This window comes from Rhinoraja longicauda, chromosome 15 (genome assembly GCF_053455715.1).
Source record: "Rhinoraja longicauda isolate Sanriku21f chromosome 15, sRhiLon1.1, whole genome shotgun sequence".
Taxonomy (NCBI): domain Eukaryota; kingdom Metazoa; phylum Chordata; class Chondrichthyes; order Rajiformes; family Arhynchobatidae; genus Rhinoraja; species Rhinoraja longicauda.
This window is the reverse complement of record NC_135967.1, coordinates 16,976,556-16,989,909: the sequence shown is the minus strand read 5'-3', so window position 1 is coordinate 16,989,909 and position 13,354 is coordinate 16,976,556. Positions and strand designations below refer to the sequence as shown.

The 13,354-nt window shown below is 53.9% G+C and overlaps 1 protein-coding gene across 1 annotated transcript in view; it reads left to right on the top strand.

Annotated features, from left to right (window-relative positions):
• Window positions 1-3,245: 3,245 nt before the first annotated feature.
• The window catches only part of LOC144600747 (uncharacterized), an 11,003-nt gene continuing 894 nt past the window's right edge, over window positions 3,246-13,354 (top strand). Inside the window, exons 1-8 of the mRNA XM_078412668.1 lie at window positions 3,246-3,381; window positions 4,387-5,004; window positions 8,573-8,833; window positions 9,696-9,787; window positions 10,567-10,625; window positions 12,077-12,116; window positions 12,470-12,498; window positions 12,580-12,731. Of these exons, the coding sequence (XP_078268794.1) occupies window positions 3,300-3,381; window positions 4,387-5,004; window positions 8,573-8,833; window positions 9,696-9,787; window positions 10,567-10,625; window positions 12,077-12,116; window positions 12,470-12,498; window positions 12,580-12,731 (1,333 nt within the window). The 5' untranslated portion in view covers window positions 3,246-3,299. The remainder of the gene's footprint in view (window positions 3,382-4,386; window positions 5,005-8,572; window positions 8,834-9,695; window positions 9,788-10,566; window positions 10,626-12,076; window positions 12,117-12,469; window positions 12,499-12,579; window positions 12,732-13,354) is intronic.

Sequence of the window (13,354 nt, the reverse complement as noted above, 5' to 3'; positions counted from 1 at the left end):
CTCCACAAAATTTGCTGAGTTTCTCCATCAGGTAGTATTTTGGTCAGGATTTCATGATCTGCAGTCTTTTCACAAGGTCATTAGTGATAAGAGCAGAATTAGGCCATTCGGCCCATTGAGTCTACTCCGTCATTCAATCATGGCTGATCTATCTCTCCCTCCTAACCCCATTCTCCTGTATTATTCCCATTATCTCTGACACCTGTACTAATCAAGAATCTATTTATCTCTGCCTTAAAAATATCCACTTGAAATAAATGCTAGCATTGCGTTTGCTTTCTTTACTACCAATTCGACTTACAGATTAACCTTTTTGGGAATCCTGCACCAGCACTCCCAAGTCCCTTTACACCTCCGATTTCTGGATTCTCTCCCCATTTAGAATGGGGATTCTCCCCCATTTTGTCTCTAAATGTGGGTTATGATCAATTTTGCAGATTTGAGCCATTGAATTTATTGTCAGATGCAGAAGTAGGGTGAGGTACCGGTACAACGTGAATCCAGCTGCAGCAGCAACATAGGCACATAGACACATACAACCAGAAATTGAAAACATAAATTACATGTAAAATTCAGAAAGACAGTTGAAGGAAGGAATATTTTGCAAAACGAAAACAAGATATTAGTGCAAAACACAATCAGAAAAAAATGTCCATTATAGTGCAAGAGGTGATCCACATGAGGATCTCAACACAAAACGTCACCTATCCATGTTCTCCAGAGATGTTGCCTTCCCTACTAAGTTACTCCAGCACTTTGTGTGTTTCTAGGTGATCAACAGTATTCCATTGGCAAGGTGGAATTAGGGTTGTGCAGGTTGGTTCAATAATTGAATTGAATTGAATTTAATACATTTTATTAGCCAAGTATTTTTTACATACAAGGGATTTGCCTTGGTGCTTTGCTCACAAGTAACAACACGATATACAGTAGTCAATTCAAAATAAAACATTATAGACAATAGACAATAGGTGCAGGAGTAGGCCATTCGGCCCTTCGAGCCAGCACCACCATTCAATGTGCTCATGGCTGACCATTCTCAATCAGTACCCCGTTCCTGCCTTCTCCCCATACCCCCTGACTCCGCTATCCTTAAGAGCTCTATTTAGCTCTCTCTTGAATGCGTTCAGAGAATTGGCCTCCACTGCCTTCTGAGGCAGAGAATTCCACAAATTTACAACTCTCTGACTGTCTCATCTCCCTCATCTCCGTTCTAAATGGTCTACCCCTTATTCTTAAACTGTGGCCCCTAGTTCTGGACTCCCCCAACATTGGGAACATGTTTCCTGCCTCTAACGTGTCCAACCCCTTAATAATCTTATATGTTTCGATAAGATTCCCTCTCGTCCTTCTAAATTCCAGTGTATACAAGCCCAGTCGCTCCAGTCTTTCAACATATGACGGTCCCGCCATTCAGGGAATTAACCTGGTGAACCTACGCTGCACGCCCTCAATAGCCCTTATAATTTAAACATGTGAAGAATGAAATAAAATACCAGAGCAAAAAGAGGCTGCAGACTTGTGGCTGTTGAGTAGAGCTACTACACGTGGAAAAATACTGTTATTTTATGTCTGGCTGTGGCGGGAAGTGCTTTAGAGTTTGTGGCCAAGGTGAGAGGGGTCAGAGATGATCTTACCCGCTCGCTTCATGGCCCTTGCAGTGTACAGTTCGCTAATGGGGGGAGGGTTGCAGGCAACTACCTTCCCGGCTGATCCAACGATGCGCTGCAGCCTCCGGATGTCGTGCTTGGTGGCTGAGCCAAACCAGACCATGATGGAGAAGGTGAGGACAGACACTGTGATGGCTGTATAAAACTGGACCATCATTGCTTGTGGCAGATAGTGTTTTCTCAGTTACCGCAGGAAGTACATCCTCTGTTGGGCCTTTTTGGCTGTGGAGTCGATGGTGGGCCCCCATTTAAGGTCCCTGGAGATGATGGTTCCAAGGAACTTAAACGACAGCTTGTACGTTCTCCCCGTGACCTGCGTGGGTTTTCACCGAGATCTTCGGTTTCGTCACACACACCAATGACGTAAAGGTTTGTATGTTAATTGGCTTGGTAAATGTAAAAACACACCCTAGTGGGTGTCGGATAGTGTTGATCCGTGATTGCGCGGTCCCGGTGCGGACCCGGTGGGCCGAAGGGCCTGTTTCCACGCTGAATCTCTAAACAAAACTGGAGGCACAATTGTTACATACATTCCAATGTACCTGCTATACTTGCCCAGTCTGCAAGAGTATCAGATGTGTATTTTACAGCGTTGAGACAGAATTATGGTGATACAGTTATGTTGACAGATGTGTGCAGTTTTATGAAAAGCAAATGTAGGAAATTTGAAAGTGAATTGTGGCAATAAATTAACTGAAAGATAACACAAGGCGGAGAGCTGTGAGTCAGGGAGGTCACAGAAATGCTGTAAACTTTGGGATGTTTTATGAGACTTTGTTCCGCACTGTGCGTGGATCCAAGACAACGCTGTAATATTTACACACGCCCCAATCAAGCCGCGAACAGCCGGGGACACACGACAGGGGCTTTAGGAAGGATGGTTTTGTAGGGGGTGGCTCAGAGGAGCTGAGATCCCATCGCCTTCAGACCTGCGGCCAGTGGCAGTGAACAGCCATCGCATCCCAGCTACGACAGCAGGTGAATGAATGTTGGGCCGACTGCCTGCCACTGTATGTTTCTTTTTTTTCCTGGTCAGATGTGCAGCACTTTGGTCAACGTGGGTTGTTTTTAAATGTGCTATACAAATAAATTGACTTGACTTGACTTTACTTGATCTGAACCGGTCATAATTAATGTTAGGGCAGCAAAGATCAGTAGTTTACAGAACATCCTGGGCGGTACTGAGGGCGCGCCGCACTGTGTGTGTGGGGGGGGGGGGGGGGGGGGGGCAGAGGTGAGGCAGCGCCGCACTGTGTGTGGGGGGGGGGCAGAGCTGAGGGAGCGCCGCACTGTGTGTGTGGGGGGGGCAGAGCTGAGGGAGCGCCGCACTGTGTGTGTGGGGGGTGGGCAGAGCTGAGGGAGCGCCGCACTGTGTGTGGGGGGTGGGCAGAGCTGAGGGAGCGCCGCACTGTGTGTGGGGGGGGCAGAGCTGAGGGAGCGCCGCACTGTGTGGGGGGGGGGGGGGGCAGAGCTGAGGGAGCGCCGCATTGTGTGTGTGAGGGGGGGGGCAGAGCTGAGGAAGCGCCGCGCTGTAGGAGGGGTGGTATTGAATGAGCGCCACATTGTCTCACTACAGTTTAACATTTCACTCCCTGACATCAGAGTCTCCTCGACGGTGAAGAACCGGAAATGTTTCGTACTCACCACTCATTCCGTTGGCATCTGATCCTTGGAATTCTCACCTTAATCCATACACATCCAGCGCTAGCAGGTAGCAAACAATGTATTACTTTACAGAATGGAGAACAAGTGTGTTGCCTCGGTTTGGCATGCTCTGTGTTTCTGCTGGGGGGGGGGGGGGGGGGAGAGAGTTGTGTGATGCAATCATCCCACCACAAAGTGCATCAGCAGGGAACAGCCTATCCACTGGCGGTAGTGACACTCCTCTGGCAGCAGTGCCGCTCCACTGACACCAGTGCATCCACTGGCAGCAGTGCCCTTCAACTGGCAGCAGTGACTCCACTGGCGGCAGTACCCCTCCACTGCCGGCGGCAGTGCCCCTGGCGGCAACGCCTCTCCTCTGGCAGTGCCCCTGCCTGACAGTCCCTTCAACTGGCAGCCCCACCACGTAGTTGGACCCCTCTGGCAGTGCCCTTCCCCAGTAATGCCCTTCCTCTGGCAGTAACTCTGCATTTGCAATGCCTCTGAGAGTGCCCATCTCCATCAGTGCCCCCAGAGTTGACCCTCCACTGGCGCTTCTCCCACCACTGGCATCCGTCCCAGCTCCTCTGACGGAGTCCTCTACTGGCAGTGCCATCTCTGGCAGAGCACCTCCACTGGCAGCCACTGGTGCTGCCCCGCCGCTGGCAATGCCCCTTCCTAGCAGTGTGAAGGGCAGATGGAGCAAGAAGCAGTTGGGGTAGGGGAGGGGAAGCCGGTGGGTGGACTGAACCGCAAAGGAGAGGGATGTTGAGCAACTTCGGGGGCTGTGTGGGTAAGAAACCAAACACAGGCCGATGGTACGACGAGTGACGCCCTGTCCTGCGGTACTGTCTCTATGGGGCTGGAAGAGACGGCTAACCCTTGGGGTGGAAGGGGGGGGGGGGGGTGACCGGGTACTGACCGCCTTAACACAGGCCCGTCTCTGTAAGGCCTGGTGCGGGTGTGACCAGGGATAGGGGTGGGGGTGACCCAGGGGCCTATAGTTCGGGGCTGAGGTGGGGGTAATCCGGGGCCTGGGGTGGTGATGACCGGGTATTGACCGCCCTCTCCACAGGCCCGTCTCTCCGGGGGCAGAAGGCCACGTTTGACGTGCCGTCGAGGAGCGGGAGTCTGCGGTCCGGGATGCTGCTGCCGACGCTGACCAACCTCACCGCCTGCCTGGACATCTACCCGACGCACAGCCTGAGCAAGTGGGCGGCCTTCAGCTATCAGCTGCCGGCGGCGGGCAGCGCCCTGGAGCTGGGCCTGGGCGGCCAGGGCAACAGCCTGCGGGTTTGGCTGTCGGGCACGACCACCACGCTGCCGGTCCGCCTGGGGCTACGCGCCTGGCACACCGTCTGTTTCAGCTGGGACTCGGCGGCCCGCCTGCTCGTCCTCTACCTCAACCAGTCGTGGGCCGCCGAGGCCCGGCCTCCTGCCAGCGGTGCCCAAGCCGGCGGCTCCCTCGCCCTCGGCCGCCACCAGCTCTGGCCCGCCAACACCACGAAGCCCGGCCATGACCTGTCCTGGAGTTTCCTCGGACACCTGTACCTGTTGCGGCTCTGGGACCGCGCCCGCACCGCCGCCGAGCTCGCCGCGCCGGACTGCTCTCCCGGCAACGTCCTCTCCTGGTCCGCCCACTACCTCAGCTTCAGCCCCGGCACCCTGCGGCCCGACCCCACGCTGCGCTGCGGTGAGTCCAAGGGAGGGGACGCCGGGGGGGGGGGGGCGGAGGTGTGAAGCCAGGGCGAGAATGGCGCGGAGCGAGCAGGCGCGATGTAACTCGGTGATCGTGGGGGAAGGAGCTGGTTGGTGTCGGGGGGAAGGAGGGGGGGGGGAGAGTGGAGTTGGCGGGGAAGGGTGCGTGGAGGTGGGGCTGGATGGGGGTGGGGGCGTGGTGGCGGTGGAGGTATATATGGTTGTATGGAAGCGTTGTATATAGGGACTCTAGCAAATGTACTAACAATCTTAGATACACTGTTGTCCAAATTATCAATATAAATAACAAACAACAGTGGGTCCAGCACAGATCTCTGCCTCAAACACTAGTCGCGCGTCTTCCATCAGAACACCTTCCCTCCACCGTCGCACTCTGACTCCTTCCACCAAGTCGGTGCCAGCCTTGGATCCCCTGTGATCTAATCTTACTGACCAGCCTAACTTTGTCTAAAGCTCACAGCAATCCATAATCCACAGGGAGGAAGGATATCTGAGTGTAGATCAGGAGCTGTTGTCTATGGTTGTGTCATTGAAAGGATTTGTTGTTTCCTCTTTGAATCCCGCTGTTGCTCCAAACACCTCGCTCCCGTCTCCTCTCACAGGTAAATCTAGGCCCCAGTTACCTCCGTGCTAGAGTTTTCCTATGTGTGGAAGATCAGACATTTGACTTTCTTCCCCTCACACGCCCACCTGTATCTGGGTTGACATGGCCACCGGCAGTGTGAAGTGACGCGCTGTTGGCGCAGTGGGAACCATCTCTCCTGGAGCTTGCAGTGATCTGGAGCAAGTCACTGTTCCACAACCGGCAATCTCTGCAGGTGGCCAGTGTTAATCACTCTACCCTGATTAACTCCATTGTCATCTGTAGGCTAATGGCAAATTCTAAATTAAAAAAGCAGGCCGGCGGCTTGTAAAATACTGGCCAAAGCCAAGCGGCACACGGCGTACATTCTCAACGCTACAATTCCGGAGTCGACCAGTGTGCTCTAAACGCCAAGATAGCCCAGGAATCCGGGTACCATGGGATCCAAACCTGGCAGCGATAGTTCACAAAGGTATTAAACGAGATGGCGATGCTTCAAGGGACACTGTCATTTCGGGAATAGATATAAAATGGTGGAGTAACTCAGCGGAACAAGCAGCATCTCTGGAGAGAAGGAGCGGGTGACGTTTGGTGTCGAGACCCTTCTCATTTCGGGGTCAGGAAAGGACAGGAGATGGGAAAGGTTGATTTCCTCGGACGTGAAGTCTCACCTCGTGAGGAGGATTGGCTGGGGCCAGGCAGTGTCCCCGGAGATGGGAGCGTGTGGGCGAGTGGAACGGACACCTCGTGCCTGGAGTAAATGATTAATCAACATTGGCAGAGCCATGTATTGAGACCATGTACTGACCCTGGCTGGACTGTTGGTACCATTACATTCCCATTAGTCCAGGCAATCTAACCTCCAGATCCGCCCAATAGAGATGACTGGACTTCGCCTGAATAACGATTCCTTCAGCAAGAAGCCCAATCGTGCCGTTACCCAGAGTTCACAAGGCCAAAGATCAATATATGGACCACCTGGCGTGGACAGGTCAATAATTCAGAGGCGGCAAGTAGCTCGCAGCCGTCCAAGTCCAAGTCCTCACCAACATCTGGGCCTCGCCGGAGAGCGGACCTCGGATGGTCGTCAGATGGACCTGACAGACCGTGACCTCACCGGCGATTACCTGCCCCAGTAGCACAGAGCCCACATTGATTCTGGGGTAGATACTCCACTTGCAGTCCCCAACACTGGCTCCAGTCCACAAGATTGTCAGTCTGTTCTCAGAACTCACTTGGTCAGTTATGCAGATGACCAATGTATCATCCCGCCGTCAGTTCAAATGTGGATGGGAAACGACTGATGCCCTTCCTCGGCTGATGAGTCGCTGCACCTTGTGCTCAACAGGGAACGTGGGCAGTGAGATGTGTCCTCACCTGCAGCAGCGCTGTCTACGTCCGACGCTGATTACACCCGGCGCTATTTACCTGGAGCCACGGCGTCTTCATCTCCCCTTTCCGGTAGCGGGTTCCAGGCGCCGGCGTCCCCGGGGGCGGGGAAGAGGAGGGGTGCTGTTCCCTCCTCTCCACTCTAATTCTTCCACCTGCTCCTTACATCCTCTTACTCTGTTGTTACCCTTCTCGAGGGGACATCCCCCGTCTCTTCACCCTATCCATCCCTTTGCATTGTCTTTACTGATATGACCCTTCGGCCTCTGTTCTACAAGAAACTGTCCTTTACTGGACTTTACCTTGCACTAAACGTTATTCCATTTATCGTGTATCTGTACACGGTGTCGGAAGGAACTGTGAATGCTGGTTTAAACCGAAGATAGACACAAAAAGATGGAGTAAATCAGCGGGTCAGACAGCATTTCTGGAGAAAGAGAATGAGTTACTCCAGCTTTGTGTGTCTATCTGTACACTGTGGACGATCTGATTGTAATCATGTATAGTGTTTTGCTGTCTGAATAGCACACAACGAAAAAGCTTTTCACTGTACCTCGGTACACGTGACTACAATAAACTAAGCTCAACACAGACTGCGAAAGGAACACAGTGGGTCAGGCGACATGTCACAGAGATTTACAGCAGGGAAACAAGCCCTTCGGCCCAACTTGGCCACACCGACCAACATGTTCCATCTACTATAGTTGCACCTGCCTGTGTTTGCGCCATATTCCTCTATCCATGTTCCTGTCTAATTGTTTCTTAAACGTCCCGATAGTCCCTGCCTTAACTACCTCCCCTGACAGCTAGTTCCATGCACTCACCACTCTTTGTTTGAAAATGTTACCCCTCAGACTTTTATTTTCCCCTTCAACTTAAACCTATGTCCTCTGGTTCTCGAAGGTGGGATTGGGTCTGGTTGTGGTTCTCGGTTCCCCTACTATGCGCAAGATGTAACCGATCCATTCCTCTCGTGGTTTTATTCACCCCTATAAGATCACCCCTCGCCTTCCTGCGCTCCAAAATAGAGTCTCAGCCTGCTCAACCTCTCCCTATCGCTCAGACCATCGAGTCCTAGTAACATTCTCGTAAATCTCTGTATCCTTTCCAACTTGACAACATATTACCTAAAACATGGTGCCTGAACTGAACGCAATACTCTAAATGCAGCCTCGCCAACTTCTTATATCACTGTAACATGACCTCCCAACTTCTATACTAAATACTCTGACTGATGGCTAAAGTGCCAAAACCCTTTATGTCTTCTGTGATATCACCTTCAAGGAACTATTAATAATAATAATAATAATTACCTTCACTCCTCGATCCCTCTGCTCCACAACACTCCCCAAAGTCCTACCATTGACTCTCTCTTTCACACACACGCGCGCGCGCACAAACACGCGCACACACGAAGGCACACACATAGGAACATATGCACACACACACATGCGTACACACAGAGAGTCAAACACACGAATAACGTTCATGGCATAATCAATAAATGCAAGTAAGAAATTATATATTCACTATAACATAATTAACTGCAGGACTTTTATTGCTGTCTTAGGTTTGTCCACGGTTCCAACTGCCTCTGATGGGATGTCCTCAACGCCACCTTCATCTGCAGGGACCACGCATTCCCCAACATCCTCTCACAGGTCCACCTCACCGAAATGGTCCTCTGAAAGGACTTCATCACAAACCTCCGCTCACAGGCCCACCTCTTTGCGATCGTTGTCTGTTAGGGCCCCACCAACATCATCCTTTGACGGGACCACCTCATCGCCAACGCTCTCGGGTGCAGTGAACAATTCAAGCCTTCGCTCAGGTTTGGTCACTGAACCAGTGTTGTTGAACTCACCTGTGAAGTCATTATCTCTCAGCCCCAGTGTTGTTGAGAAAGATGGTTCTCGCTGACACACATGGCGCTGTGGGACTAGGTACTGGTGTGGAGGCCCCAGTTCTTCCCATTCTCCCTCTCCGCTGACGCACAAATACATAGAATGCGGTCGTCAATCATTCTGACACAGGAGCGATGACAAAGTCTCAGGAACAGAATCCCACGATAAGAATGATTTTGTAGTCATTAAATATGGTAATCCGTCGCCAGCTGAAAACCTGAGATAAAACGAGTGAAATAAAACCTGTAAACACTCATCGGGTCAGACAGCTCCAGGGAGAGAGAAGCGAGTTAGTGCCGCATGTGCTCCTAAGATGAGGATACCCATTCTAGGACATCAATGATGTCTTTCTTCATTAAACATGGTTTTCCACCTTCCGTCATAGATGGACCTCTCATTCGTGCACCCTCCGCGTCCCGTAGTTCTGCTCATCCTGCCCCCACTGCCCCCCTGAGAGAATAAGGATAGAGTGACCCTGGTCCTCATCTCTCACTCCACCAGCCTCCGCATCCAACACAGATTCCTCAATCATTCCCGTCACCTCCAACGAGATCCCACCACCAGGCACATCTTCTCATCCCCAGACCTTTCCGTCTTCCGCGGAGACCGCTCTCTCCGCAACTCCTTGTTTCACTGGTCCCACCCAAAACCACGGCCTCCCCATGTACTCCCCGAACTGTAATGAACTGTCGACTGGGGGTGGGACTGGCCGCGTTGTGAGCTACGCTTCTCCGCGGTCTCGCTGATCTCTGCTCTCCGAACCTGAGCGTCTCCCGATTGGTCTTTCAGTGAATTATTTCAGGGCTTTGATGATCAGCATCGTGAGTTCGTGGGCTGGATCGCCGGCTGCTGCAGATGTGCAGGCTGCCACCAACATCTGGGTGAGTGCCTCGGGTGCCCGGGCCTTCTGTCCCTAACCCTGCCCTGGGCTCCGAATGCGCGGGGGTTCCACTGAAACCCACAGCAAACCCTTAAAGTTGGAGCGGGAGCGCGGCAGCGCTTCCCAGAGAAGGATCACTGAGAACTTTATGCTGCACTCTATCTCCCCCTTTCGCTCCACCGATTATACTCGCGTGTGACTTTGTTGTACCTGTAAGAAGTGTAGATTTCCACAAATCGTTTAACTTCTATATAAGCGTTTTATTATAAATACAATGCAGAGAGCAAGTGAGAAAACCATCTGCATGGCACACCTCGTGGTTACAAAGTGAAACGAACTTAATCAGCAGCATAATACAGGTAAACACCACCAAAACCAGGCATGGCCCATAGATCAGGTCAGCAATACGAATGTCAGGCATGGATCATTCCACCTAGGGGATTGATCCACAGTACCTACGTATAATAATATCTGATCAAATTGGATAACCTGCAAAAACAACGTTTTTCTCTCTACCTCAGTGCAGGCGATAGTAGTAACTAAATCTAAACCTCTCTGGCTGGGCAGTGTCACGGGCTGGAAACAAGCCCGCTTCAAAAACACGCTCAGTCAGAACTGAATTGGAACATTTCAGTCAGAGGGTCGAGAGTGTTGCAATGTCACATGAGTGGGCATTGGGACAGTGAACTCCTTACCGGTGCGGGGCCGGAGAGGCGGGTCTGGGCCGGAGCCGGAGACCGAGACGCCTACAGTTATTAACCCTCTCTCTGCCCCCTGCAGCTAAGCGACATCTTCCGGCCGAAGCTGGTGCTGCTCGACGTGAAGCTGGTGAAGCAAAGGTGGGTCTGGAGTAATGCAAGGGTTGGTGAGGATAGCGTCAGTTCGGGATGGGTTGAGTGGGGAGGGGTACAGTGCACAGGTGGATCAGGGGAGAGCTGGTATTGCCCGGGGTAATGGTTAGCGAGGGAGGGTCGGTGGTGTTTTCGATGGAGAGGCGTTTAATGTGGAAGAATATAGACGGTTCCCTGGATGGTAGGGTTGGTGAGGAGAGGGTGAGAGGGGGGGGGGGGTGGGGGTGAGTGAGGGGGGACACCGTGGGAGGCTGGTCCCTGGGGGAGGGGAGTTTCGGGGGTGGGGTTGGTGAGGGGGGGTGAGAGGGGGTGTGGGGGTGAGTGAGGAGGGGGCATAGTGGGAGAGGCTGTTCCCTGGGAAGGGGGTTCCCTGGATTGTAGGGTTGGTGAGGGGAGGGTGAGAGGGGGTGGGGGGTGGGAGGGGGCACTGTGGGAGAGGCGGTTCCCTGGGGGAGGGGGGTTTTCGGGGGGAGGGTTGGTGAGGGGAGGGTCTGTGAGGTAGTTCTCTGAGGCTCGATGTCACGGAGTCGGTACCTCCTCCTCCCGTTCCCCAATGTCCCTGCCTCCCTCCGCCACATCCCCGCTCCCCTTCCCTCGGACTCCCACAAGCACCCTGCCGAGCAGCCGTTCCCCGCCGCTGCAGCCGCCACTACCTCTGCCCACCTCCTGCCCGTTGGCGGTGCCGTGCCCGGCAGCGAAGATGTCACAAGCCCGGTGACCGCTCTGGCCCGCTCACCGATCGATGCCTTCTGCCCACTACCCTCTTCCAGCGAGCGCACCGCCGGCTCCGAGATCAGGCGCCATCTCATAGGGTCCTTGCATTGATCTCAGTCACTGTCCGTGTGGAGTTTGCACGTTGTCCCAGTGACCGCGTTGGTTTTCTCCGGGTGCTCCGGTTTCCTCCCACACTCCAAAGACCTGTGGGTTTATAGGTTAATTGGCCCCTGTAAATTGTCTCTCGTGTGTATGGAGAGATGGGAGAACATAGAGCAAGTGTGAACGGGTAAATCGATGGTCGGTGCAGGCTCGGTGGGCTGAACGGCCTGTTTCCATGCTGTACCTCAAAACAAAGAAAATAGACGAAACCATTCCACATCGCCCGGTTGTCAGTCTGGCGTGGCCTCCTCTGGTCGACGGTCTTCACCTTGTGATGATGGCAGTTTCTCTCCCCACAGACGCTGCCTGGCTCGCCGGCAATGCCAGCATTCGCTTTAGCTTTAGGTTTCTAACAGCGGTTGCCACAGTCGCTGCATTGTTGGTGAGCTGCCGCACCAACCCTGGCAGTCGCTGCATTGTTGGTGAGCTGCCGCACCAACCCTGGCAGTCGCTGCATTGTTGGTGAGCTGCCGCACCAACCCTGGCAGTCGCTGCATTGTTGGTGAACTGCGGCAGCAGCCAATTGCAGACTGATCAGTGACGGGACGTTTTGTTCTTTTCAGGAACGCGGGCAGCCAAAGGAGCAGCGGAAACTCTCCAACGGTGAGTCAGGGCCGACTGACCGTGCGTTCATTGCCCTCACTGTGGATGGACGGTGAGGCTGTGGAGCGCACAGACCGCCCCGCCCTGCCGTCCGACCAAACACTGCACGTCCGCCCTGCCCGCCCCGTCCAGTCCTGTTGCACACCACACAGTGCGGGGCTCCCTCAGTACTGCCACTCCCTGGGTGCGGCGCTCCCTCAGTACAGCCCCTCCCACAATGCGGCGCTCCCTCAGTACTGCCACTCCCTGGGTGCGGCGCTCCCTCAGTACTGCCCCTCCCACAATGTGGCGCTCCATCCCACACTGGTGTGATTGGCCTGAGTAAGTCTAATGTCTCCGTCTTGTGTTTGCAGCTGGCTCGGACCGTTCTGACCACAGACAGGTAGGAGCTGAGGGATTACTGTTCAGCGCGCTGGTGCAGGTGAAGCCGCGGACGGAATCTGACCCTGTGTTTTCTCCGCAGGTACCGCTGTGATTTCCGACTGGAGGCAAATTCGGAAGCGCCGGCATCTCAGATCCGCCGGGAGATCGGAGAGCGGCTGCGGAGCGGAGACTTCGTGGGAGCGGCGATGACCCTGGCCGCTGACCCCGCCACCATCGACGTCCGTCACTTCGGTAATCGGCCCTTGCCGCTGGCCAGAGAGGCGTCCAGTGCTCAAACTGGCCCTTCGGCCCTTACTGTCCGTGCTGCCTGCTGTACACTAACCCGTTGCCCGCGTTACCCGTGGCCGGAGATTCCGCGATCGTTCCCATCTTCCTTGATTTTGCGACAGCGAGGCCATCTGAATCTTCCTCCGCAGGTGGAGCGCGGCACTGACCGAGTGGCGTCTCTCCGGGTCACCGGGAGTGGGGCAACGTCAGGGGCAAGCTGGTAACAGGACGGGGAGTGCGGGACATGGGGGGGGGGGAGGAGAACAAGGTAGGGGGAGGAGGGGCAAGGGGTATACACAGATGGAAACTGCACACAGATGGACACCGTGTGTACACAGATGAACACTGTTACGCAGATCGATACTGTTACGCAGATCGACACTCTTACACAGATGGGTCACTGATACACAGATGGACACTGTGTTTACACAGATGGACACTGTGTGTACACAGATGAGGCACTGTACGCAGTTGTTATGACCGTGGGAAGGACGTGGCTGTACTGGAGAGGATGCAGACGAGAGTCGCCGGGGTGACGCCAGGGACGGGGTGTTCCAGTCATGGGGGGGGGGGGGTCTGCAGAAACC